The sequence below is a fragment of the Podarcis raffonei genome, chromosome 9, assembly GCF_027172205.1.
Source record: "Podarcis raffonei isolate rPodRaf1 chromosome 9, rPodRaf1.pri, whole genome shotgun sequence".
Taxonomy (NCBI): domain Eukaryota; kingdom Metazoa; phylum Chordata; class Lepidosauria; order Squamata; family Lacertidae; genus Podarcis; species Podarcis raffonei.
Genome location: NC_070610.1, coordinates 43974762 through 43998582, shown reverse-complemented (window position 1 = coordinate 43998582; position 23821 = coordinate 43974762). Strand labels below are relative to the sequence as shown.

Sequence of the window (23821 nt, the reverse complement as noted above, 5' to 3'; positions counted from 1 at the left end):
CCTAACCCGCGCGGAAGCGGCAGGGAGCTGGAAGCGACAACATGAAAGCCTTGCCCTGCTCGGCTCGCCACCCTCCGCCGATGGTCGCTGACGGAGCTCCAACCCCGCCGCAGGCCGCCCGTCCCAGCAGCGGCTGAGAATCCTCCTTGGGGGAGGAGAGGGAGAGAAAGAGGGAAGGAGCGAGGGGGGGTGGGCAGAAAAAAAGACAAGAGGAAAGAAGCGAGAGAGGCTTGCTTTCTGCAGCCAAGCCAGCGGTGCCTTCCTCGTCGGAGCGGGGGCGGGCATTTGGAGAGGATCCCTAACTTGGCCTAGAGAGAGCGCGCGCACGCGTGTGTGTGTGAGCGAGTGTGTGTGTGTATATATGTATGTTGCATATTGGCAGCGGGGTAAGTGGAGGCTGGGTGGCTCCGACTCTCTGACGCCAGTGAGACCAGATCAATCCAGGCGCAGCAGCAGAGCGAGCGCACGGCTGATCGGCGGCGGCGGCGGCGGCGACGCTGGAAGCGGGAGCGGCAAAGGAGGAGAGAAGCGGGGGGGCGGCAAAGGCAAAAAAAACCCAAAAGCAGAGCGGGACTGCGCTCATCGGCCCAGCGGCGGCGGCGGGTGGCTCGTTTGCACGCTCTTTTCCTCGCCCCACCGAGAGCCGGTAAGAAAAACTCCCTCGCCCTCTCTCCCTTCTTCCTGCCCGGAGTCCTGCCTGCATCCAGCAACTCCCCTCCACCCCGAGCGGCGGCCTCCTCCTGGTTTGGGGATCTTTCTGGTTCTCAAAGGACAACGGAGCGTCCCTGCCTCCCTCGGCTGCTTCGCCTTCTCCTTCCTCGCCGCTCTCCTCCTCCGTACAGCCGAAAGGGCGGCGAGGAGGCAAGAGGGAAGGACTGGAGGCGCGCGCGTCTGGCTGCCTGGGAGGGGAATGGAAAGGGAAAGAGAGAGAGAGGCTTCGTTCCCATCATGATGGCGGCTGTAGTTAGCCGTGGGGCCGACGGGGGCCGAAGCCGCGGTGGGGTCCCCCCCCCCTTCTTAAAACTTCGTTGTCTTAAAAAGTGTCCCGTCGGGCCAACCTCCCTCCCTTCCCCCTCATCCCGATCTTCCCTTGTTTCCTGAGAGTCTGCATGGAGACGGTCGGGGTGGCTCTGGGGGCGCGAAGGAGACACGCCAGGAGCGGCTCCCTATTCCCCTCCGTCCCGAGCCAGGGAGGGAGAAGAAATGCAGCAGAAGACAAGAGCCCTTGTTCCCCGGCTGCGCGGAGATTTCCCCCGGCGTCCGGGCCCCTTTTGTGCTCGGAGCCAAGTCGGGGAAAACTTGCCACGGCTTCTTCGCCTGCGCGCCTGAGACGCGACTTCTCTCCCGGGCGGCAGGATGAGGCCGGAGTTGTGCGGTTCAGGGAAACCAACACAATAGATTTACTCTTCTCTCTGTGGCTTTCTAATGCTCCCCCCCCCGTGTGAGGGTGATGTTACTGAGCCATCTTTCTCAGACTTCATAGGAGGCATCTGTGCCCTAGAACTTCCCCTTCCGAAATGTTATTTTTCCAGCCTCTATCGAACCGGGGTGGCAGGGATGGCTCGGTGAAATCTGGGGGTGACTTCCGCCCCCCCCCGCCCCCAGTCCGAAAATAGTTGGCTCATTATATTCTAGCAACCTTTCTGGGAATTGGTGGGAAGAGAAGTTATGCCAAAACCGGGGGCAGCAATTTCTGGCCCTTTGTTAATAGTTGATGAAGCTGTGTGTGGGCTGGCTTAGCAGTTCTTCATACACGGTATGAATACTGTATGAATGGCTGCTTTAATTTGAGGAGTGGCTTCATGCTTCAGGAAACAACTGATCTTCACTGTAGCGCATGTATACACATAATGTGTGAGTTACTCTGTGGAGACCAAAATTAATACACTTCCCCCCCTGTATATATTCCAGTACCAACCACTTATGACTGAAAGGCTCCTAAGCAGTGCTTAGGAAAAGTGTTTACTGGTGAAAATTCATGTCCCCAAATGGGTCCCAGGGTGCCTTCACAGGTCTAGGATGGACAAGATACATTCTTAATTAAGTTGACTGTACTGTTTAACTATAATTTGCACCTGAATTATAGCAAAAACTTGCAAAAGTTGTGTCTCACTTAATGGTCTTGCTCTGCAGTTTGTGCATGCGACTTCTTGTTTGTATAACTATTTTGAAACTGGAACTTTACTACAACTACAAAGATTCTCTTTCCAAAACATTTGCTGTTGGGCTGCTGGGGAGTAACAAACAGATTATATTCTTCCAGACTGTTGCTACATTATACTTATTAGATGCTTATTTTTCATTGAAAAAAAATTCTGGAGTGGTAGTAGTGTTTGTCTCTTGCAGCAGAAATGATCAGTCTTGTGACACCTTGGAGGCAAACAAATTTATTAAGCTTCTGTGGACTCATAAGCTTTTGTGAACTCAGGCCCACTTTGTCAGGTGGGCTTTGAGTCCATAAAAACATGGGCCATAATAAATTGGTTTGCCACAAGACAAGATTAACTCTCATTACACCCAGAAACAGATTGGAGATCACTGCTGAGGACTGAGAGCCAACTCCGTTCTGCTGTCTGTTTAAAAAAGGCTTCTGGAAATGCTTATCCTACTTGCTAACTGTAATACTTGGGCCTTCTGTATTCAAGGCACAAACAGGGTCTCCAAAAGCTCAGAGCCTTGCAGTGCTTCCTAGTCACCTCCCCAGATAAGATCACTTCAGTTCAAGGCCAGATCAGGTTACAAGGATAGTGATTTGTCCTTGCTTTAATTATGACCCCTTCGCTCCCCAAAATGTAATCAAATACGGTTCTGTTCTGCATTGTCCCTCTCTCTAGTTGTGGTTTTTAGTATATATCATTGACAATCTGATGACTCAAAAACACTTCTGAGCAGTGTTGAGAGAGGCGAAGGCAATATAGATTCTAGATAATAGCGCTGATGGCGAAAAACTCTTACGGCTGCAATCGCACGTTTTAAAGTTCCGCAGGAGAAAGATAGGGAAAATATTAAGACACCTTTGTTTATCGTTCTGCCTTTCCCCATCCCTTCAGTTAATGCACATCTGCCACTATTCACAAGTTATGGCTTTCCTGTTTCAAATGTCACTGCGGCCCTTGGCGCTGGAGTGGGAGAAAACATATCCCCACCTGCTTATACCAGATGCTATCCTATACTGCCCTGTGAATAGACGGATGCAATCCCACAAGCATCATTTGTCCCATATCACTGCACCATCATTTCCTCCCTCTGTATTCTTGTAAAACTGACAGGGACAGGAGGAAAGCCGTGTCTTATGCTTATACATACCCCTCCTGAAGATAAACACATACACAAACCCATTCTCCCTCCCTTGTTTTAGGACATTAGTAGCAAGGATAGCAGAGAAAGAGGGTGGGTGTTAATTCTCTCCTCCCCCCCCCAGTGTTGTGGAACTGACAATGTGGCTTCCCCCTTGTTTCTGTATGGGAAGGAGAGATTAAACATGGGAAAAGCTATTCCATAAAATGTATTCAACTTTAAAGGATAGTGGTAGGTGGAGGAAGAAAGTATATGTTCACAGGTGACAACAAATTGAAATTGTGATTGTAAATCTATGTTGCTGCAAAAATTAATAGATTTTTAAATGTGCTTTTTAAAACACATTTCTTCCTTTCATACTTGCATGCTGCTGCATAGCAGACAGAGAGAAGCTCAAAAGAGCTTTTATGTGTAAAGTCTGGTTTGTTCTGAGAATGAAAGCATGAAGCTAAAGTGGCAGTGATTATTTCCAAACAAATTTCTCACAGCAATCCACCTTAATGTATGTAAACAGAAGGAAAGATCAGCTTAGGGAGTAGGTAAACTTGAATTAAGCTGTGCTGGCAATGCAGCAGTCAGTACTGTCAAGTGTAAGTGGTATCTCTTGGTGTGTAATCCTGCAAGGCTAATGGACGCATCATCTAGGCTTTATAAATAATGTAAGCTGTGTATAATGTGGACTCCCGAGAGACTGCAGAGAGCATCATTACTAGCCTTTCCAACCTGCTGTAGATCTCAAATTGACTTACAGCAGTGAAATGCAAAATGATACATCAGGGTGAAGTGAGGGGGGTCAGCCTGTGAGCTTGTTAGTTCAGTCATCATAATTAAATATATTATGAAAGCAAGTGTTGGAACTCCAACACCCATATTCTTCTTTTGTGAGTAATACAGGGGTGAATATTTAGAAGTAAATAATTGAGAGCCCTGTTTGTCTTTGCAAGTATGTTCTCATAAAACTTAAATTGGTAAGGGAGCTTATTGAAGAATAGACTACCACAGGGGAACCCCGCCCCCCACATGCTAACTAAACAATGTAAAGTAAAAATTAAACTACAAATATTCTAAATCAAATTAAATTGAAAGCTGGCTTATCCTGATACACCGCTTTGCAGCAGGCCACCAAATTATCATTGCCATTTGGCATTATGTCTTTGTACTGAGAGTCCAGCTAAAAATCGCCATTCACCCCAGTTTACGGTAACTCTCAAGAGTTGTATAGCAGAAATTCTGCTTGGGGGCATGGGTGGGATACAGATGTGAGGAGGCTAATGAAAGCTGCTTTGTCTGCAAGCAAACACTTTGCAGTTAATCCAGATTGTGAATGCAGCAAGCTCCCTGGCAGTCATGGTGCTGCAGAAAGTACAGCTCCTGCTTTTGAGTATCAAATAACAATAAGAAAAAAGTAAATTGCATGTGCTGTACTTTTGTATGCAAGCTGCAGTCCTTGGCACTGTTAGGATCTTGGATCCAACAGACCAGCTGGGCTTGCTTTTGTGCTGAACAAACAAGACTTGGGTCACTACAACAATGTTGGCCACTACAAATCAACTTATTATTGGAGCTGGAAAATAGAAGGTTTGATTGGTAGAAAGTTTTTGGAATGTTCAGGGCCCATAAATACACTTGAATTGGGGCGAGGGACAATGTGCCTTTCAGCTTAGACTGATGCAGGAAATGATTTTGCTGAATAGTGTGTGAAAATACCTTCTTCCAGTAGCCCTATTTCTGGTAGGTGCATGCCCAATCATGCTTCCAGATCAAACAGTTATGAGATTGGAAGGAAAGAAAATGCTCTTGGAACAACAGTCTTTCCAAAATACACTGCCATCCATCTAGCTATGGTATCCAAGCCATACTGTGCAACAAAACAATGACTGTTTTTCAGAGCAAAATGTCTTGGGGCTGTAGGGGTGAAGATGAAGATTTGGATAAATGTTAGCATATGGAATTTTAGCAAATAAAGGAATAATAGTACCTCCAAATTTCCATGAAAAAAAATTCAGCTGAAAAATAGAAGACAGTATTTTAGTATTGTTTGTCTAAAAGTAAGCATTCAATCTGTTTAGAAAAGTACTGAGATACAAATCTCAATGCAGCTTTCTGCAAATCCTGGTTATACTCCTGTATACGGATAATGTTTATGGAGATGGGTAACAAATCATGTAAGAGACCATTGAATCTCAAAACTACTAATTGCACCATGGCTGCACAGTAACTTTGTGACTTGAACATGGTGTAAACCTGTTCAATTCAAGCTTCCTAACATCTCCTTGGTGACTTGCTCAAGGCTTGGGCACTTAACAGCTTTGATTTTCATGTATGAAAGTGGCAAATTGGGTTCCATACAGACATATCTCAAGTCAGACACTGTGGTGTGAGCCTGGCTTTCAACTGAAAAGAACAGATTTTGTTCTAGTCCCAATCCTGACCTGGTCCTTGTTTCCCTGTTCTTCCCATCCACATTCCCAGTTCACATGTTTTATCTGGTTTTCAGGGGTGGGGAAAATTGAATTCTTAATGCATAAATACAGTTGGCACCTTTACATTTAAGGAGAAAGTTAAAATTGGTTGAAAATCTAATCCAGGGGGAGGCTTCTTGGTCTCATCACCAGCCTGAGCCAATTGGTGCTGCTGAATTCTGCTACAAACTGGAACACGTTATTTCCTCAAGAGTTTCATTCTGCTGAACAAAAAGACTGTACAGATGACATTCTTATGAATTCAGAAAATAGCCAGGGTAGTTTTACTTGGGGATACAGTGCGTTAGTGCTTAAAATAAGTTATTGGTTGTGGGTTTTTTGTACCACCTGGTGCAATATGAGTTAGATGCAACTTCATCCAAAACCAGGGATATAAAATGAAATCCAGTTAAGAAGGGAGGAAGTGATGGTTGGCAAGTCCTGTGAACTGAGTAGCGGGAGAGAGGGGAAGTGTTGTGGGTTTTCTGGGAAATCTTGAATTTGGAAACTTCATGGAAAATTTCCGGCTGCCCTAAATCAATTAAAATTTTGTTTTAACATATTTGTTTTGTTTTAGGTCTGTTTACTAAATATGTACCATGTTAAATTTCACATGTTGTATAAATTATCTCATTCCCCCCCCTCCCAAAAAGCAGCTGAACAAAAACATTTGATATGGGTAGGTGGGGGATTAATAAGCAAAACTGTCCTAAGCCCCTGATATTTGCCTCCTGGTGTAGGTAGGTGCGAGAAGTGCAGGCAGTTAAAAAAAAAATTAAAAGAAATAAAGTGATACAGAAAAAAAGAAGGAAAAGTGAGAGGGAGAAAAACAACAACAACAAAGATAAAAGCGAAAATATGCAAAAAAAGAGAGCAATATGTGATATTCCCATACATTCTTGTATAAATTGGTATAGTGTTATTGTCCTAGTGTTTATGTAAATTTTAATAGCCTACCACATTTTGTATAAACTCATTCCGAATGTTATCCTATTTATCCATACAGAGTCTGTGCCTGTAAGCAGTAAGAAGTGTAGGCAGTTGAGTATCACTGGCCGTCTTTTAGCTGCCAGTAACAAATGTAGTCCCCACCCCAAAGGGGGCATTATGAGGGCAGGGTGGGGATAGAGCAGAGGCAGCCATTGATCTGCTGGATCCAAAGCTGTTTCATCCCTTTGAGTGGGGCCAAATCTGGGACTTTCAGTTCTACAAGCCTGGAACTGGTTCAGCAAAAACATTTCTCCCCCTCCCCCCCTCAACCTTTTGTCCTGGCCAGTATGACTTGGGATCAGCAACTGATTCACCTGTGTTAGGATTGCTCTGTCTGCCTGGCTTAAACATTTAAATTGGGATATTTGGATATTAGTTTTATTGGAATATTAAGATATGACTACTCAGTTGCATACAGTTCTTTACATTATTTACATTTTAAGGTAAAGACAGTGGCTGACATACTGATTTTGTTAGTAACCTGTGTCTCCGATTATAGTCACCTCAAAAGTGATATTACAACTCTGATTTTAGTCTTGACTGGTATCGTTTCCATTCCAGCTGCCCTGTTGTGTTGTGTTCATTCATTGTGTTACCAATTTTATGAAATAAAAAAAGACTTTGTAGAAAACTTAATGCCATACATCACTGGTAATGGTGGTATAATGTTCATTTTCCTTGAACATGGTAAAATTTTGGAGTGGTCTTAGATGCATTGAAGCTTCTGTTTTGAAAGCCCAGGGAGGGGTCATTTTCAGTACAGATGTTGCGAAGGCTGCAGCCATTTTGTTTCCCCAAACTCTGTCCCAGTAACTGCGGTGGGCTCGTAATCTGGTGAACTGGGTTCGCGTCTCCGCTCCTCCACATGCAGCTGCTGGGTGACCTTGGGCCAGTCACACTTCTCTGAAGTCTCTCAGCCCCACTCACCTCACAGAGTGTTTGTTGTGGTGGAGGAAGGGAAAGGAGAATGTTAGCCGCTTTGAGACTCCTTCGGGTAGTGATAAAGCGGGGATATCAAATCCAAACTCTTCTAACTGGCACGAACTAAGACTAACTAGAAATGTGTGTTCTGCCTAGAATGCCTGTTAAAGACTCAGCGGCTTGAATTGGTACCAAGCAGATACCACCAGCTTCTGTTGGTGAATTGCAGATACCACCAGTGTCTGCAGTGGTATCTCCTGTTGTGTTTCAAAGCCTGCACCTTTCATTTTGTTTGAATATTTATAAACCAGGGCTGTCACCCAGACAAAGAAGTCTTTGTTGGGTGGTTGAGCTTTTTAAACACGAATATGAATGAGAACAGTAGTTCTGGATCCCTTTCTGTTGTTTTTAGATGCAGTGTGTAAGAAATGATGGAACTCTTCAGATGGCAGTTGTTGTTGTTGTTGTATCGTAAAAATGTGCCTGAGTAATCTGACGCACCTCCTTAGTAGATTTGAGTGATTGGTGTGGTGATCAGTCTTTAATCAAATGTTGTCAATGTTGTAGAGTTGTTTAGACAAGGACGAGGAAGCCCAAGTTTGAATCCCAACTTGGCCATGGCTGTGGGCCAGTCATCACCACTTGGCTGAACCTACCTATCAGGATTCTTGTGAGGATAAAATAGGGTGGGGTAGCAAAATCATTCACAACATGAAGAAAGGATGGGAAGAAAAACAAAAAAATGAAACAATGCAGTCCTATTTTAAAACATTAAATTACTTGAGCACGGCATATGTTATGTTTCATCCTCCCCCATATTCCCTTGTGATTTCTCAGAGCAGAGGAAACTGAATCTTGCAACCATATGACAGGTTTAGATGGAAGAGTGAATAGTATGGCGGTCTTGATGGCTGTTGGACAGCTGTGAACTTTTTCTACCTGGAGATGTTTAAGGCAGGCCTGGCCTTGGTGCTCATTGTTACGCATTTAAGGATGTGGGCTTTATTGTATCTTGTGTAATACAACTGTAGCCCGTCCTAATCCTTCGAGATAGAAATTAAAAGCCCCTGTTTTAAAAGTTGATAATACTTCTAAGGTGGTAGACTTTGAAGATCTCATTTATAACTTATTTATAACTTTGAGCACCTTTTGTGGTTAAACCAGCTGAAAGCTTCAGGAGTACAGTATAAGCTTTCTTTGGTGTGTAAAAATTTCACAAAAGGCCAAATATTTAAAATGGCTTTCTCAGAATGTGTAACTTGAACTGTCAGCTGTCATGACAACTTTTACGATTGAGGCATACGAGGGTAGCTTAGTAAAACTAGAGGTTGACTTAAATGTGTAATTGGGATGAACGTTATCTGAGTTGATTTTTTTCTATGATCAAATGTTACCCAGTATTCCAGAATAAATAGATTTGTGTACAATTAGGTTACTACAATGTTAGATTTTTTTAAAAATGACTCCTCCCCTGTGTTATTTCACATCTTCCCTCTGGTATTTAAACAGATTGAGTTCTGCTGCATATGTTCACATGCTTAACTTTCACCCTGTTGCAAAACTTGTATTTAATTCAGTTCCCTGGGGGTCAGGGAGAAACTCCAGTTAGGTAGTCAATTTGCATGAACTAGTAATAAATTCAGCATAAGTGTACATGCCCAAACATAGCCTTTATAAATCAGATATACTGTAGTACTTAAAGCAAAAGGCAGCTGCATGTTCATGAAAGAAAATTGGGGAAGAGGCAGTTTCTATCAAATATCTTAGACAAGTGTTTTCACTTCTGTTTATAAGTTTCTCACACTAGCAGTCTATGAGGAAACTTGGTATATTCCTAGATCTGCAAGAGTTCCAAATCTATGTTGGATGACTTGTATTGCAAATTTGATTAATGAGGAGAATCTGCAAGTTACAGCTTGTTTCATTTTCTGTGTTCAGCGAAAGTAAACTCTTTGGCTTCCAAAATGCAACTCTATTCCTTGGTTTAAGTGAACATGGTTTAGGATAGAGAAATCTGGGTTGTACATGCCAGTGGGCATCTCACAAACTCTGCATGGAAAGAATTCTGATCTAGAGACTCCCCAAGTCAAATAACTGCATGTTTTCCATCCCCTCTTGAAGAAACTGCAAAGTAAAATGGCATTCTATTATGGAATTAACTATATAAAATTTATACACATTTCTGACTAATTATACAGACATGCCCCGCCTTACGAACACAACGCATTCTCTGGAAATCTTTTGTTAGACGAGCATGTGCATAACGAGTCCATTATCTCCATTATTTCCTACGGAAATACTTCTAATGTGGGATTTGTCTGCTCTTTCCTCACTCACTCCATGGTTTCTTCCTGAAATGGCTGTAGCCAAAGGAGGAAACTGATTTGTCCAATTTCCCTCCCTCTCTGCCTCTCTCCATGGTTTTTGCCCCAAAATGGCTGCTGCCAAGCAGCAAACCACAAAGAAACAAGGGAGCCAGGAAGTTGGCTCTTCAGATAAAATGAATCTGTGGGGCGTATAGCAAGGTTTATGCATAATTCTTTTTGTGTAGATAAGTGAATTTTCAGATAGCAAGTGATAGAGGGACTTGCGTGTATATTCAAAAGATGCAGCTTCTTCTGATATATAGGCATACGTAGTGCATATATCGGGGCAAAATTGAGCATGGTACCTATTTGTACATTGTTTGGCTAATATGCTTTTACGGGCTTTGGAGTTCCTGCTATCAAACACAACTTCACAGTTTGTCAAAAGCTTATTTTTGGAGGTTGCCAAAGGAACATGTAATGAGAGCTGAACTTGAATATCTCCAAAACATATGTAGCTGAACAATGCATTTTGAGGGGTTCAAAACACAGCCAGTGTAGAATTAAACTTAAACCTGTCCTCCTAACCCATTAGCTGGCATCACTAGTCCATGGTGAGCATGGTTTTGGGAAATTTGGTATTGGGTCAAATTGGACCTCCTAGTGCCCCACAATTGGTCTGCAGTGTGGAAGTTTCCTACCCTTGGTTTATGGCTTACAATTTTGGCTCCACCCTGTCCAGTAGATGAAACCAGGAGCCTTGGCTCAGTGTTATGTGAGAACCAGTGCTTGTGCTTTCTTTCTTGTGAAGAAATCACAAGCTGCTGGTGGTTTGTTTGGGAAAACAAACCATGAACGCAGATTCACTTCCTGTGATGTATGAAGCAGCCCAATATACAGTATTCATCAGTATTGCCAAGTCCCTATTCTGTGTTTCTAAAGGCAGCAGTTGTAGCTTCAGTTCTTGGTGCATTTAGTTGACCAAGTGTCACCTATTGTATCCAGGGTTTTTGCATCTCTCTGTGTGGTTACCTTTTGGAATTTGGCTTAGCTTAAAGTAAGAAACATAACATGACAGAGGAAAGGTGGTATTTGATCAAGTCTTACTCAGAGTAAAGGTAAAGGTAAAGGGACCCCTGACCATTAGATCCAGTCGTGGCCGACTCTGGGGTTGCGGCGCTCATCTCGCTTTATTGTCCGAGGGAGCCGGTGTACAGCTTCCGGGTCATGTGGCCAGCATGACTAAGCCGCTTCTGGCGAACCAGAGCAAGTGCACGGAAACGCTGTTTACCTTCCCGCCAGAGTGGTACCTATTTATCTACTTGCACTTTGACGTGCTTTCAAACTGCTAGGTTGGCAGGAGCAGGGACCGAGCAACGGGAGCTCACCCTATCGTGGGGATTCGAACCGCCGACCTTCTGATCGGCAAGTCCTAGGCTCTGTGGTTTAACCCACAGCGCCACCTGCGTCCCACCTTACTCAGAGTAGACCCACTGAAATAAATGGACCTACACCTTGTTTATTAATTTCCATGAGCCTATGACTAAAACTTAATTGAATACCACTCTTTCCTTTTTTTGGTACTGAGTAGATATTGGAGTATTTTCACGTGTCAAGACAACAGACACCAGCTGAACACATTGTTTTGATTAAAAAGTGGATTCTGTGCCTTCATTTTAAGTACAATGCAGAGCTTTTAAAAGGCAAGTGGATTTCTAATTTGGAACAGTGAACTCTTAATTGCTTAAGGGATTCAGGTATTAATAAATCTGCAGCAGATCTAGGCTCTTCAGCCCATTCAACTATGAAATCCTCTGTAAGTGACTATTTCCTAAGGTAGTGAGATCTCTCCTGTCAGACTGGTCACGTACTCCTTGAGGAGGAAAAAATCCGTAGTGCATAGCTGCTGAGGGAGGGGAAAGGAATGAAGGACACCCCTTTTGAGAGACACTGCTTGGGCAGGAATGCTCAGGTAAATTTTTTCCCTGTTTTTGCCAGCAGATTTGTGCTGTAAGGAAAGACAAACACCTTGACAGATATGCTTCTGCCAGGAATGGCTGACTAACTCCAGCTGGCCTCCTCATGGGGCATGCCTGAGCCACACCAAAGCGGCAGCTGTGTGCCATATGAGGAGCCTCCATGCGGTGCATACCAAAGAGATCTTGCCTTTCCGTGAGGAAAGTCGATGACTTTTGATCACATGTAGGAACGAAGCAAAACCTTCACTGTACCTGCTTCTATAATAGAAATGCAAAACATCCCCAAATGCGTTTGAGTTCCCAAAGCGCTTTCTACCACATTTGTGAAGTTGATCCCAAAGAGCTCTCTTTCTTGTCAGAACTTCATTAGTGGCAAAGCAGTTCCCCCTTCTCTCAGTTGTCTCCACTCCCCACCCCCCACTCCCCGCTTCGTTCACCTGTGAGAAAAGCCCTACCTTTTTTGTCCTTCTAACCATAAGGGGAAATGACTTTGCTATTGATAAAGGAATAAAATCCCCTGCCCTTCCTAAAGGAGGAATTCAACAATTGGGGAGAGTGGCATGAGACCATGTGTTGGTTTGTAAAAGGATATGGCTTGTAAAGATGTTTCCTTTGATGCCTGTGTGATGAATATGGATGTATTTCCGTTGCAGGAGGTCCTGATGAAATTATGCAATTACAGCTGACCAGGCAGATCTAAATATAGGCAGAAACGTCTGGTATCCTGCTTTTGTGTATTTTAACACGCCCACGCAGTGTGTGTAAAACTGCCGTTAAAAAAACAGGTGTTTGTAACAGTCGCAGTTGGGAGTGGTGATGGATCTTTGTGGAAAGGCAAAAGCACTGTGGAAGCTTACAGCACTCTGTTCTTGAAAAAGTACCGTAATTGTTTGTGCTGCCTTTCCACCAGTGTGCTGAAATTCATAGATATTTCTCACGAATGCAAGGTGTGCATGTACCTGTGGCTCTTTGTGCAACCCTCTGCAGGTGCTTGGGTGAGAGGATGTAGTCTTCATGCCACAGCTGGCAAAACTATTACAGATTGGTTTCCCTTATTCTTCATCTGGCATAGAAATGCTGGCTAGGTAAAGGGGTAAAGGGACCCCTGACCATTAGGTCCAGTCATGGCCGACTCTGGGGTTGTGGCGCTCATCTCGCTTTATTGGCTGAGGGAGCCGGCGTACTGCTTCCAGGTCATGTGGCTAGCATGACTAAGCCGCTTCTGGTGAACCAGAGCTGTGCACAGAAACGCCGTTTACCTTCCCGCCGGAGCGGTACCTATTTATCTACTTGCACTTGGACATGCTTTTGAACTGCTAGGTTGGCAGTAGCAGGGACCGAGCAATGGGAGCTTACCCCATTGTGGGGATTCGAACCGCCGACCTTCTGATCGAAAAGCCCAAGAGGCTCTGTGGTTTAGACCACAGCGCCACCCACATGCTGGCTACTAGTCTCTTTATAGGCTGGTAGAAAAGAAGTCAGCAGGCTGATCTGAGTCTTGTCCCTGTTTTATTCTGGATTGTTTTATTTGATTTTTTTTAAAATGTTGTAAACTGCTTTGAGATTTTCCCCCTTTAAACTACAAAACTGCAGACAAATGAATTTATTTATTTATTTATTTCTAGTTTATTATTATTATTTCCACGAGGGGGAGGAATAGAGACCAGACAGTCTGTACTGGTGACTGCAACCCAGGTTTAAGGCACCATTTGGCGATTAGCTTGTATATCTGAGTTTCTAACACGGGGTTGTGGGGGGGGGGATGATAGCCAGTTGTGTGGGTGCATGAGTTGAACTGACTTTCCCTTGCAATACCTCAGAGGTCAGCAACCTTTTTCAGCCGTGGGCCAGTCCCTCAGACCATGTGGTGGGCCGGACTATATTTTGAAAAAAAATATGAACAAATTCCTATGCCCCACAAATAAGCCAGAGATGCATTTTAAATAAAAGCACACATTCTACTCATGTAAAAACACCAGGCAGGCCCCACAAATAACCCAGAGATGCATTTTAAATAAAAGGACACATTCTACTCATGTAAAAACACGCTGATTCCTGAACCGTCCATGGGCTGGATTGAGAAGACGATTGGGCCACATCCAGCCCATGGGCCTTAGGTTGCCGACCCCTGCAATACCTCATGTTCCCCTCCTCATATCTGATCTAGAGGATCCAGACAGATTTTGAGGAGGATCAGAAGGGGAAGGTCTGTTTGTCCAACACTGGATTTCACCCAGGGTCTGAACAATAAATGATGATGCAGTAATCTTGGAGGATTCCCATTTCTTTCTATGTTGGTAGGTGGCTGATGATTCTGTCTGGAGGGAGAGAGTTCGGTTAGCAGGGTGCCACAACCAAACAGGTCTTCCCCAGCCGGTCCCACACACCACCACCTCACCTCAGAACATTGGGGGGGGGGGCTTAGAGAAGGGCTTCCAAATATTATCTTGGTGTTTGATGTGGGCGTAGGCTTGAGTTTTAAGCATCTGGTGTCCAGACAGAAGTAGAGAAATTGGTCGTTATAACTTATGTGCTAAAACTGCTTACACTGAGTTACTTCATTGTTGTTCCATGATAACCAAAGGATTGAAATTCAAATTCCAAAGAGGAATGGACTCTCTACGTCCCTAATATTCAAAGTAGCTGTTTTGTCACACTAGGTATAAAACAGTGGATGCTAATTGGGATCAGAACCAGGTGATGACAAAAATTGGCTCAAGGTATTTTTTTGGGGAAGGAACTCTACCGGTTTATGTTGAGTGCCCTGCCTTTTGCACAGACACTTATATTCATGGGCTGGAAAGTTGCTGGGTTGCTAGAAGCACAGAAGCCTATTTCTCAGAAGGGTACATTTATTTGGGAAAGTACAGAGTAGGTGTCATATGCAAACTCATGTTAACTGTTGTTTGTACTTCTGGCTGATAAGGCCACTTTGTGCTCAGAGTAATACAGGAAATGATGCACTGCAGAAACTAAAAGTGGCAGAAAGGAAAATGGAATGTATTGGCAAAATCTCAGAAGCAAGAAGGCTTCTTGGAAACTAGAAACTTGGCAGACATGTGCTTGAGTGTTTATTTCAAAACACCTATGTAGCATCTTTTGTTTATCTTTTTTATATTTGGATCTCAAAAGCAACAGAAGCCAGAAAGCATGTAAGTGTGTGTGTATAATGAAAGTCAACAAATTATCAAGCCATAGCACTGTGGGCGGAATCACCATTTAAGAAGATGCTTTCAGCAGAGGCAGTAGAACTCAGTGAGGTAGCCCACCTGTCTTCCAACCATTAAAGGATGCTGCGAGGAGGGGTGCTTCATGTGATGTGAGCTGGGCAGAAGCATTGGATTGGCTGTGCCACCATGCTGAGCTCTGTATACCTCTCTTCACCCTGTTGGGAACCAGCTGCAACACCGTGTGTCTAGAAGGCAAGTGAGCAACACTGCCCTGCCTGTGCCATCCCGCTGACTGGTACACAGAGGTTCACACAGATTCCTGGTGAAAGATAGGGGAAGTCCCACATACACTCAGTTCTGATATTCCCCACCCTCCAACACATTCCTCCCAGCACTGTCCTCAGGGCAGCAGGCTTTATGTGATGGTGGGGCAAGGCAGGTTGAAATGCTCAACCCTTTGAGGGTCATCGCTGAATCGAGCACCCTTTCAGGTTGTTCCTCCAAGTGTGCAAACCCGATTTGGAACGTTCTAGTCTCACCATATTTACAAACGCCACGGCAACCATATCTGCTAAAATCCCTTTTGAGAAATAATTCTTGATTTTGTTGGAAGGTGTCTTAAGAACACAACGGTTCTGAGGCATTTGAAATGAATTTATCCTGTCTCTGCTGGTTTTGTAAGCAGGTGGTTAACTTGATCAACTTTTTATTTTAAAGTTTCCATGTAGTAAATTTTCTGGTGACTCAGAAAATGCTGACTTGTTACTTTTGGTGTTCTAACTCGAGTACAGAACACATCCAAGTACTGTATTGTTGTAGTCAGCTGACCAGCTGTGTGAAGATCTCTTAATTAATTCCAACTGCTTAATGACTTTGAAATCTGATGCGAAATGCATCCTACTCTCTCTATACTTGGCTAAATGTGCCACCTTGACTAATTGTGGTTTCGTGAAGGGGATGGCAGAAAGCAGTTTTCATCTCTCAAGAGGAATTGGTCTTCTTCATGAGTCAGCTGTAGCAGTGGCTCTTCCTATGCTAACTCCTGAGAACTTCCCCATAGTTTGAATTCTGCCCGGGCATAAAGTTCTGCAATAACCCAACAGTGGTCTGTTAGATTCTGGTAGGGTATTTGTGCTTCTTCAGATTGTTTGTATGAAAGAGATCTGATCTTTGCCTTTTCTCACTTTTACCCTTTCGTAGGTGCCTGACTTGCATTTGGAATCCCAAAGACTAAAGAAAGAACATCTGACAAGCTGGAATGTTAGTTTCAACTTTTCAAGATCTCTGGGTTAGGAAGATTAAAGGAATCATATAAATTCGCCCAAGACTGTTGTAGGGCAGTCCTTGAAGGATTTGCTGTTCTCAAGTGTTTGATCACTCACCATGAACGTGACGAGCTTGTTCTCCTTCACAAGCCCAGCTGTTAAAAGACTGCTAGGATGGAAGCAAGGGGACGAAGAGGAAAAATGGGCTGAGAAAGCTGTCGATGCCCTAGTAAAAAAACTGAAGAAGAAAAAAGGAGCAATGGAAGAGTTGGAGAAGGCATTGAGCTGCCCAGGTCAGCCCAGCAACTGTGTCACAATTCCCCGTTCGCTGGATGGGAGGCTCCAGGTGTCCCATCGGAAAGGGCTGCCCCATGTAATTTATTGCCGTGTGTGGCGCTGGCCTGATCTGCAGAGCCATCATGAACTTAAACCACTGGAATGCTGTGAGTTTCCCTTTGGTTCAAAGCAGAAGGAAGTTTGCATCAATCCCTATCACTATAAGCGAGTGGAAAGTCCTGGTAGGTATCTTTGTGTATACTTTGCTTTGATTTTATTAGCTTACGCAATGCCTTTTCCCAACAGCTCAACTGCAATCAGCTTTAAGATTATAGGACTGCTAAACTAGAGAAATAGAATGTGCAGCTTGCTGGGAGTAGATCCTAGAATCATAAGAGTTGGAAGGGACCCTGAACATCATCTAGTCCAGCCCCCTGCTATGCAGGATTATACAGCTGTCCCTTACGGGGATCGAACCTGCAGCCTTGCCATTATTAGCACCACACTCTATCCAATGGAACTATCTCAGTTATCTTAGTTATACTACTGAACCATCTTAAGACAGTAGCGCGCCACATCTATGCTTACTCATGTATTCAAGATAGACTCTGGTACTTGTAGGGCATAATAAACTGATATACTTCACTCTCTCCTTGTACATTATAGCTGTAATCTCTGTGTTACAAATACTATGTGACTCTTAAAAAAATCAGTAGGTTAGTAATGGCTCTGTGTGGTAGAGGAAGTGAAAGTAAAACTTGCAGTGGCATATGACCTTCAGCAGTGCATTCTGCTAAGCAGTGAAATAAACTAGCTGCTTTGATGACTATGTGTCTGGGACTGTTGACTTCCTATACTAGACCTGGGTGCAGCAGGGATCTTGTTGGAAGCCAGCCTCGAGTTGTCTGTCCCACATTGGGGAAAACTGCTCAAAAGCTCATGAGAATAGTAGATCTGTTGCCCTTGCAAGAACTGAATAAATCTTTCCCTAGTTCCACACTAGATTTTAGTACACCTGGTGTTTTTATAAGAGATTATAAACATTGAATGAGAGGGACAGAACTGATTCCATAGTTGTGCACTGTTTTGGGGCTGTGTAGCAAATAGGGACGCGGGTGGCGCTGTGGGTAAAACCTCAGCGCCTAGGACCTGCCGATCGCATGGTCGGCGGTTCGAATCCCCGCGGCGGGGTGAGCTCCCGTCGTTCGGTCCCAGCTCCTGCCCACCTAGCAGTTCGAAGGCACCCTTAACTGCAAGTAGATAAATAGGTACCGCTTTCTAGCGGGAAGGTAAATGGCGTTTCCGTGTGCTGCTCTGGTGCCGGTTCGCCAGAGTAGCTTCGTCACGCTGGCCACGTGACCCGGAAGTGTCTGCGGACAGCGCTGGCTCCCGGCCTCTAGAGTGAGATGAGCGCACAACCCTAGAGTCTGGCAAGACTGGCCTGTACGGGCAGGGGTAACCTTACCCTTACCTTAAAGCAGTAGTCACACTGGCCACGTGACCCGGAAGTGTCTGCGGACAGCGCTGGCTCCCGGCCTCTAGAGTGAGATGAGCGCACAACCCTAGAGTCTGGCAAGACTGGCCTGTACGGGCAGGGGTACCTTTACCTTTACTAGCAAATAGGTAGATGGTTGCGCAGTAAATCTATTTTCCATAACCACATTTGGAAAGCTAGTGTAATTTTTGTTCAGCGAATTACTTTGATAGACCAGAACTGGTTCTCTCTCCGCTTTAAACTGGAGGAGGGGGAGAGATTGCTATGGATAAAAGTTGCAGGGAGTATCCCAATTATTCCAAGTATCCCAATTTGCATACTTGAGCTCCAGAAAACTGTACTATAGATATTTTGTGTGTGTGTGTGTGTGTGTGTGTATGAGGGGGGTGAACACTGTGAAAAGTGATATGCCATTTGGAAAGCTGAGACTGCTAACTGCAGCTGAAGGGCAGGAGTAACTTAAAACTGGCAATTCAAAGCTTGGAGAATCCAAGCTTTGTCAGCATGCTTCCTGGTTAAGATTGCTGCATATATGTAGAGACGGGAGGAGGAAGAAGTGATAGGGGAAGCTTGTCATCTGGCAAACACTCCAGCACAATTGTCGGAAAGAAGTGCCTTGCGCAGGCATGTCTGCAACAGCTAGCTATAACGGACTATACAAAGCCATGGCCTGTGTACACAAAAGTGTTGTAGTTTGAAAGACTATGCTAAGTCTAACTGGCTGATTTTTGGTAAATATTTAAACATGCCTTTGAATCTAATGTAATAAGGGGTCATGTTTGTCTCCTCCTGGAACTGTAAGGATGTGTATTCTGGTCTTGGAAACTTTGTGTTTTGTGAAGTCTTTTGTTTTGCAATGCAAAGGTAGCAGTCCTTCAGTGACTACCTTTTGCCTTCGAACTAATTCTTTCCTTTTACAGATCCTAAATATTGTATGCCTCAGTACAGCGAACTTCCAAGTAATTACACTTAACACAGTCTACTCCTCCCAGGCTGGGCTTCTCTCGTATCTGCATTTTCAATTTAAATGACTAACGCAGGTGTGCTCTAGTCATATTTGGAAGACTCAAGTGCACTCTTTTGACCTTAGGATTAAATTGCAAAAGGAAGAAAGAACAAGCAATTTAGCTAATTTGTTAATGTGCTGAAATTCATTTTAATTGGATATAACCACAGATTAAGAGCTGTAGCTCTCTTACCTTGTTATCTGTCCTGGAAGTAGGGTTGCGAATCTTTTCCTCCCTCTCCCACTGGCAGCAGAGTTTTTTTCAATAATTCTAACACATGGATAAATCTGTAGGTTAAGTTCTTAAACATTGAGATGTAAGCTTGGAACTCCTCTGCATGTAGTTTAGGCAGGTGGTGGAAGGCAGTAAGTTTCAAGCAGAACAAAGAAAAACTGGCAATCTTCTTGGTATATGTATCTGCCATGCTAATTCTTCCTTCCTAAATTGGAGGATTCCTTGTCACACCTGAGCAAAGAGTGGTTTTACTTTTTAAAAATATTATTAATATTACATTTATATCCCACCTTTGTTCCCAAGAGAGTCCATTTTCCTGGGTAAATAGCTAGTAGTGATGGTGTGTGTGTGTGTGTGTGTGTGTGTGTGTTTGAAATCCGATATATTCTGTAAACTTGGACATTTTGGAACACTTGGCTGGTATGTGCTTTAAAACATTGAAGACAGAACTGGCTTCTGGTTTCCTTGTAAACTTTCCTTGTAAAGAGCCTCTGGGATGAATAATTTGTCTTGACCTCAGTTTTTGTTGTTCTTGGGACTTGGCCCACTCTATAGTAAGAGGGGAGGATATTAAGGCTCCCCTTAAGAGACACTGTCTGATTTGTAGTTTTATTATATTACTAAAACGGCCTTCCCTAAACTTTCCTCCAGTTGCTGTTGGGCTCCAACTCCCATCACTCCAGCCAACATAGCCAGTGGTCTGAAGGGAGTTGCAGTTCAGTGACATCTAGAGAGCCACAAGTAGGCCAAAATTAAGTATCCGTGCTAGTATCTCCTTCGTAGATAGTGAAATGAGTTGTGGTTTTTTTAAGGCACACATGCATACACATTTAATTTAAATACACACACTTGGTTAGCAGCAACTTTCGTAAAACTCTTAGGTGCTGGGATAACCTGTTAAAATATTTCCTGAACCAATTTCCTGTAATGTATGCAAGTTTTAGCCAGCACACAAGCAAATATAATGTGGAGTATTGTCATTAAAAGTTAGGTCTTGAGGTGTACAATGTAAACCAAAAGTATATTTACATTTTGTGATGTGATGCCCTGGATGAATCCCTCTAAAATGCTTGAAATCATCTGCAATAGCGATGAGCTTCGATACTGAACTTGGTGTCTTTAAGTGGATGCCAATGGAATTCATGAGTCAGCAGTGGCTCCATGGTTTCCATGACTAAGAACATACCCAGGCATTCAGTCCTCATGTGATTTATTATCATGTGGGGGCGAAAAGGAGGGACATGCTTGCTAGCCTGGCTTCCCTCTTCTCCCAGTCACATTCCCCTGATGACCAGTCCCAGCCATTTTAGTGGGATTCATTTAGGGGTAGGTTTTTTAGGGTTTTTTACATCAGTTGATGGAATGATACACAGTGCTAGAAACTCCTTAAACCAACGTTACAGTCGCCAAAACGGAATGTCTAGTTGCTATTTTTTGGGCAAGGTGGCTCCTATGTCTTATTTTTTTCAAATGATGGACTGACTGATTATCAGTTAAACATCTGGCTAGTTCAGATAGCTAGGTGAAGAACTATGAGAACTTAATGAAGAAAAGTCACTTTATCCAGGGACAGTTCACATATATATTGGCCTATTCCTACCTTTTTCTCTTAATGGTTACACTGACCATTCATAACGTAAGAGTATTCTTCACAGCTGTGAGCTGGGCAGTGGGGTGGGGTAAGTGAAGACAAACTACAGCCATTAACTATAACGTTGTTCACTGCTCCTGCTCAGGCTGCACAGAAAAAGCATTTTGGTTGCTGAAATTCATTCTGATGGTGCAGATAGCATCCTGAACTACAACTACTCCAAGCTATATAGTTTTGGAAGACCTAATGTTAATACTGTATAGTGTGGTCTTGAAACTGTAACATAGGCTGCAACAAATTTGATCTCAGGCTAGTTTCTCATTGGTAGGCTTGTCTCCTTTGCCTGCTACATAACATGCAGACATAATAATCCATGCTTTTAGTGTAGATGTGAACAGTTATGGCCTAATGCAGGGGTCAGCAATTTTTTTCAGCAAGGGGCCGGTCCACTGTCCCTCAGATCTTGTGGGGGGCCCGACTATATTTTGAAAAAAATAAATGATGCAAGAGCACCATGAGCCCCGGTGGCTGCTTGCCTGTGTCTTGCAAGTGGCAGGGGCTGGCGGCGGCAGGATGATGAGCGGCGCGCGAAAAGGCTCTGGAGAGAGGCTGCTTAAAATGGCGGCCGCTTGAGCGCTGCTGCTGCTGGCACCAACAAAGCCCAGCCCCCTTCCTCCTCTAGGCAGGGCGGGGAGAAGCCAGGAGGAGGGAGGGAGGAGGCGCTGCCGCCATGTGAGGGAGAGGTAAAGAACACATGCACTGGTGATCAACACGAAATTCCTGGACTGTCTGCGGGCTGGATCTAGATTCGGCCCGCGGACCTTGGTTTGCTGACCCATGGCCTAATGTGATTGGATGCACGCTGTGGTTATCATCTGTACTATGACATTCACCTTGCAAGAAGGCCTTTCAGAAGTGCAGAAGAGGGAAAGAGAGTAGGGACAAGGTGGGCTACATCTATTGCGCTTGGCAACACTGCTGTGCAGCAACACAAACTTTTAGTTAGTAAGCATCACTAGGTGAACAAAGCAGACATTCCTGACGACAGAGTTGCTCTAGAGAGAGTACCAGAACGCAACTGCTCTCCTTGTAAATCAGTTCCTTTTTCATTTCAAGAAAGGAAAGTGATAACGCTCTACAGCTGTATCCTCCAGTATCTTGCAACCTCTCCAAATAACAGATCAGTGCCTCTTGGTTACTTTGCAGCAACAGGTGTGCTTGGCTCAACATAGCCAAAGTCTCAAGCTGTCTCTTCAATTATGCCTCTTCCTCTGGGCTGGCAGCTACTTCTGAGATCAGCTTCCTTTCCTGCTGTGTCGAATTTTAGCAATTTATTTTGTACAGTGAAGGTGTCCAACTTGATCAAGCTAAGCGTGCTTATCCCAATCCAACTACAGGCAGGTTTTTCATCTGACCCTCTTGGGGTTTTGCCCTCTTGCTCAAGGATGTTAATTTGGGGGACCCGGGTCACTGGGAAGCTCCTGTGCTTTTAATGATGGCACTGGTGGGAAGATTTCCTAGCGCAGAAATGGGAGAAGCCACACTCAAGTCGACCTGCTGCTTTTTTAAAGGTGTCTGAAAAGGTATAGAATCCTTCTCAGAGTCTGGGACAGGCAACTCTTCCCAACCCAATAGCTAGCATTTGTATCCCACCAGGGGGTCTTACTGACTCGCTACAAGCTGCCCTAAAAGTGATGTGCATAGGTTGAAGTATGCAAGTTTGTCTTCTGTTGGAGCGGGTTCAGACTGAAGCCTCTTGCCATTTCTGGGAGCTAAATTAGTGCTTGGTCCCACATCTCTGCTTCTGAGAGCACACATCATGGTGCTTGTGTTTTGCAAATTGTGTTTTTATTAAGGGAAATCTCACAATAGGCAGCTTTCACATACTTTCGCAATGTGGGAGAGTCTTAAATTAGCGACATGGTTTCCATGAGCTGTTAAGGAAACGCCGTACCAAAAGCGACACTTTCTTTTCCCCTCTGCCCTTTGTCTGTCGTTTGCATGGAAAATCCAGTGTCTCTGGAACCTTGGAGAAAATGACTAGTGTATCCACTTTTAGATTGCTAAAAGCACTTTGAAGATTCTCTTTCCAGCTATTCTTGAAATGCAAAACAAGCCCCCCCCCGCCCCCCAAAAAACTTAGTGTTTCATATGCCTTTGTTTAAATGTGTGAGAGAGGAGAGGAAAGATGTGGCTTGTTGTGGTAATCAAGGCATGAGTTATTCTAGGCTCAGTCTGCTTACAGGAACCCAGGAGAAGATGCAACATTTTCATTCCAGGGGAACTGTTAATGTCCTGACCTGGTGCCCATAGGCAGTAATGGGCTGAATGAAGGGAAATAACTTGAAATAAAATTCAGAAAAGACAGAGGTGATCGCGGTTAGAGAGATGGACTCTTGGAATATGGATTTGGCTTGTTCTGGACAAGACTTGAAAAATGGGATTCGTCATTTGGGGGCACTCCTACATCAGGCTCTGCATCTAGATATCCAAATAGTGCTGTTGCTGAAGATGCAGGGAGTTCACAGGAAGCCAGGTGACAGAAGATTCAGAGAAGGCAGGTTGTTTGTCTAGAACTTGTGTCTCATGGGGGTAGTGACCTTGGGCAAGGATGCCTTTGCCCAGCTTAGGTTGGTGCACTATCTGCATCTGTTCCAGAAAATATCGGACCCAGCCACAGTAACGCATGCCTTGGTTGCTTCCAGGTTGGATTACTGTAATGTCCTCTGCATGAATTTGCCTTGAGACTTCAGAAACTTTCAGCTGGTCCAGAATCTAATTGCAAGGATGTCACCAAAGATACCATACCACACAGATTCTGTAATACC

The 23821-nt window shown here is 44.2% G+C and overlaps 1 protein-coding gene across 2 annotated transcripts in view; it reads left to right on the top strand.

Moving 5' to 3' along the window:
* The first annotated feature begins 224 nt into the window (after nucleotides 1–224).
* Nucleotides 225–23821, top strand: part of SMAD1 (SMAD family member 1) — a 36380-nt gene continuing 12783 nt past the window's right edge. The window contains exons 1-2 of one of the 2 annotated variants that reach the window (XM_053403257.1): nucleotides 225–646; nucleotides 16326–16908. In XM_053403257.1, coding sequence (XP_053259232.1) covers nucleotides 16509–16908 — 400 coding nt within the window. In that variant the 5' untranslated portion in view covers nucleotides 225–646; nucleotides 16326–16508. The remainder of the gene's footprint in view (nucleotides 647–16325; nucleotides 16909–23821) is intronic. The other variant, XM_053403258.1, reaches the window with a different exon arrangement.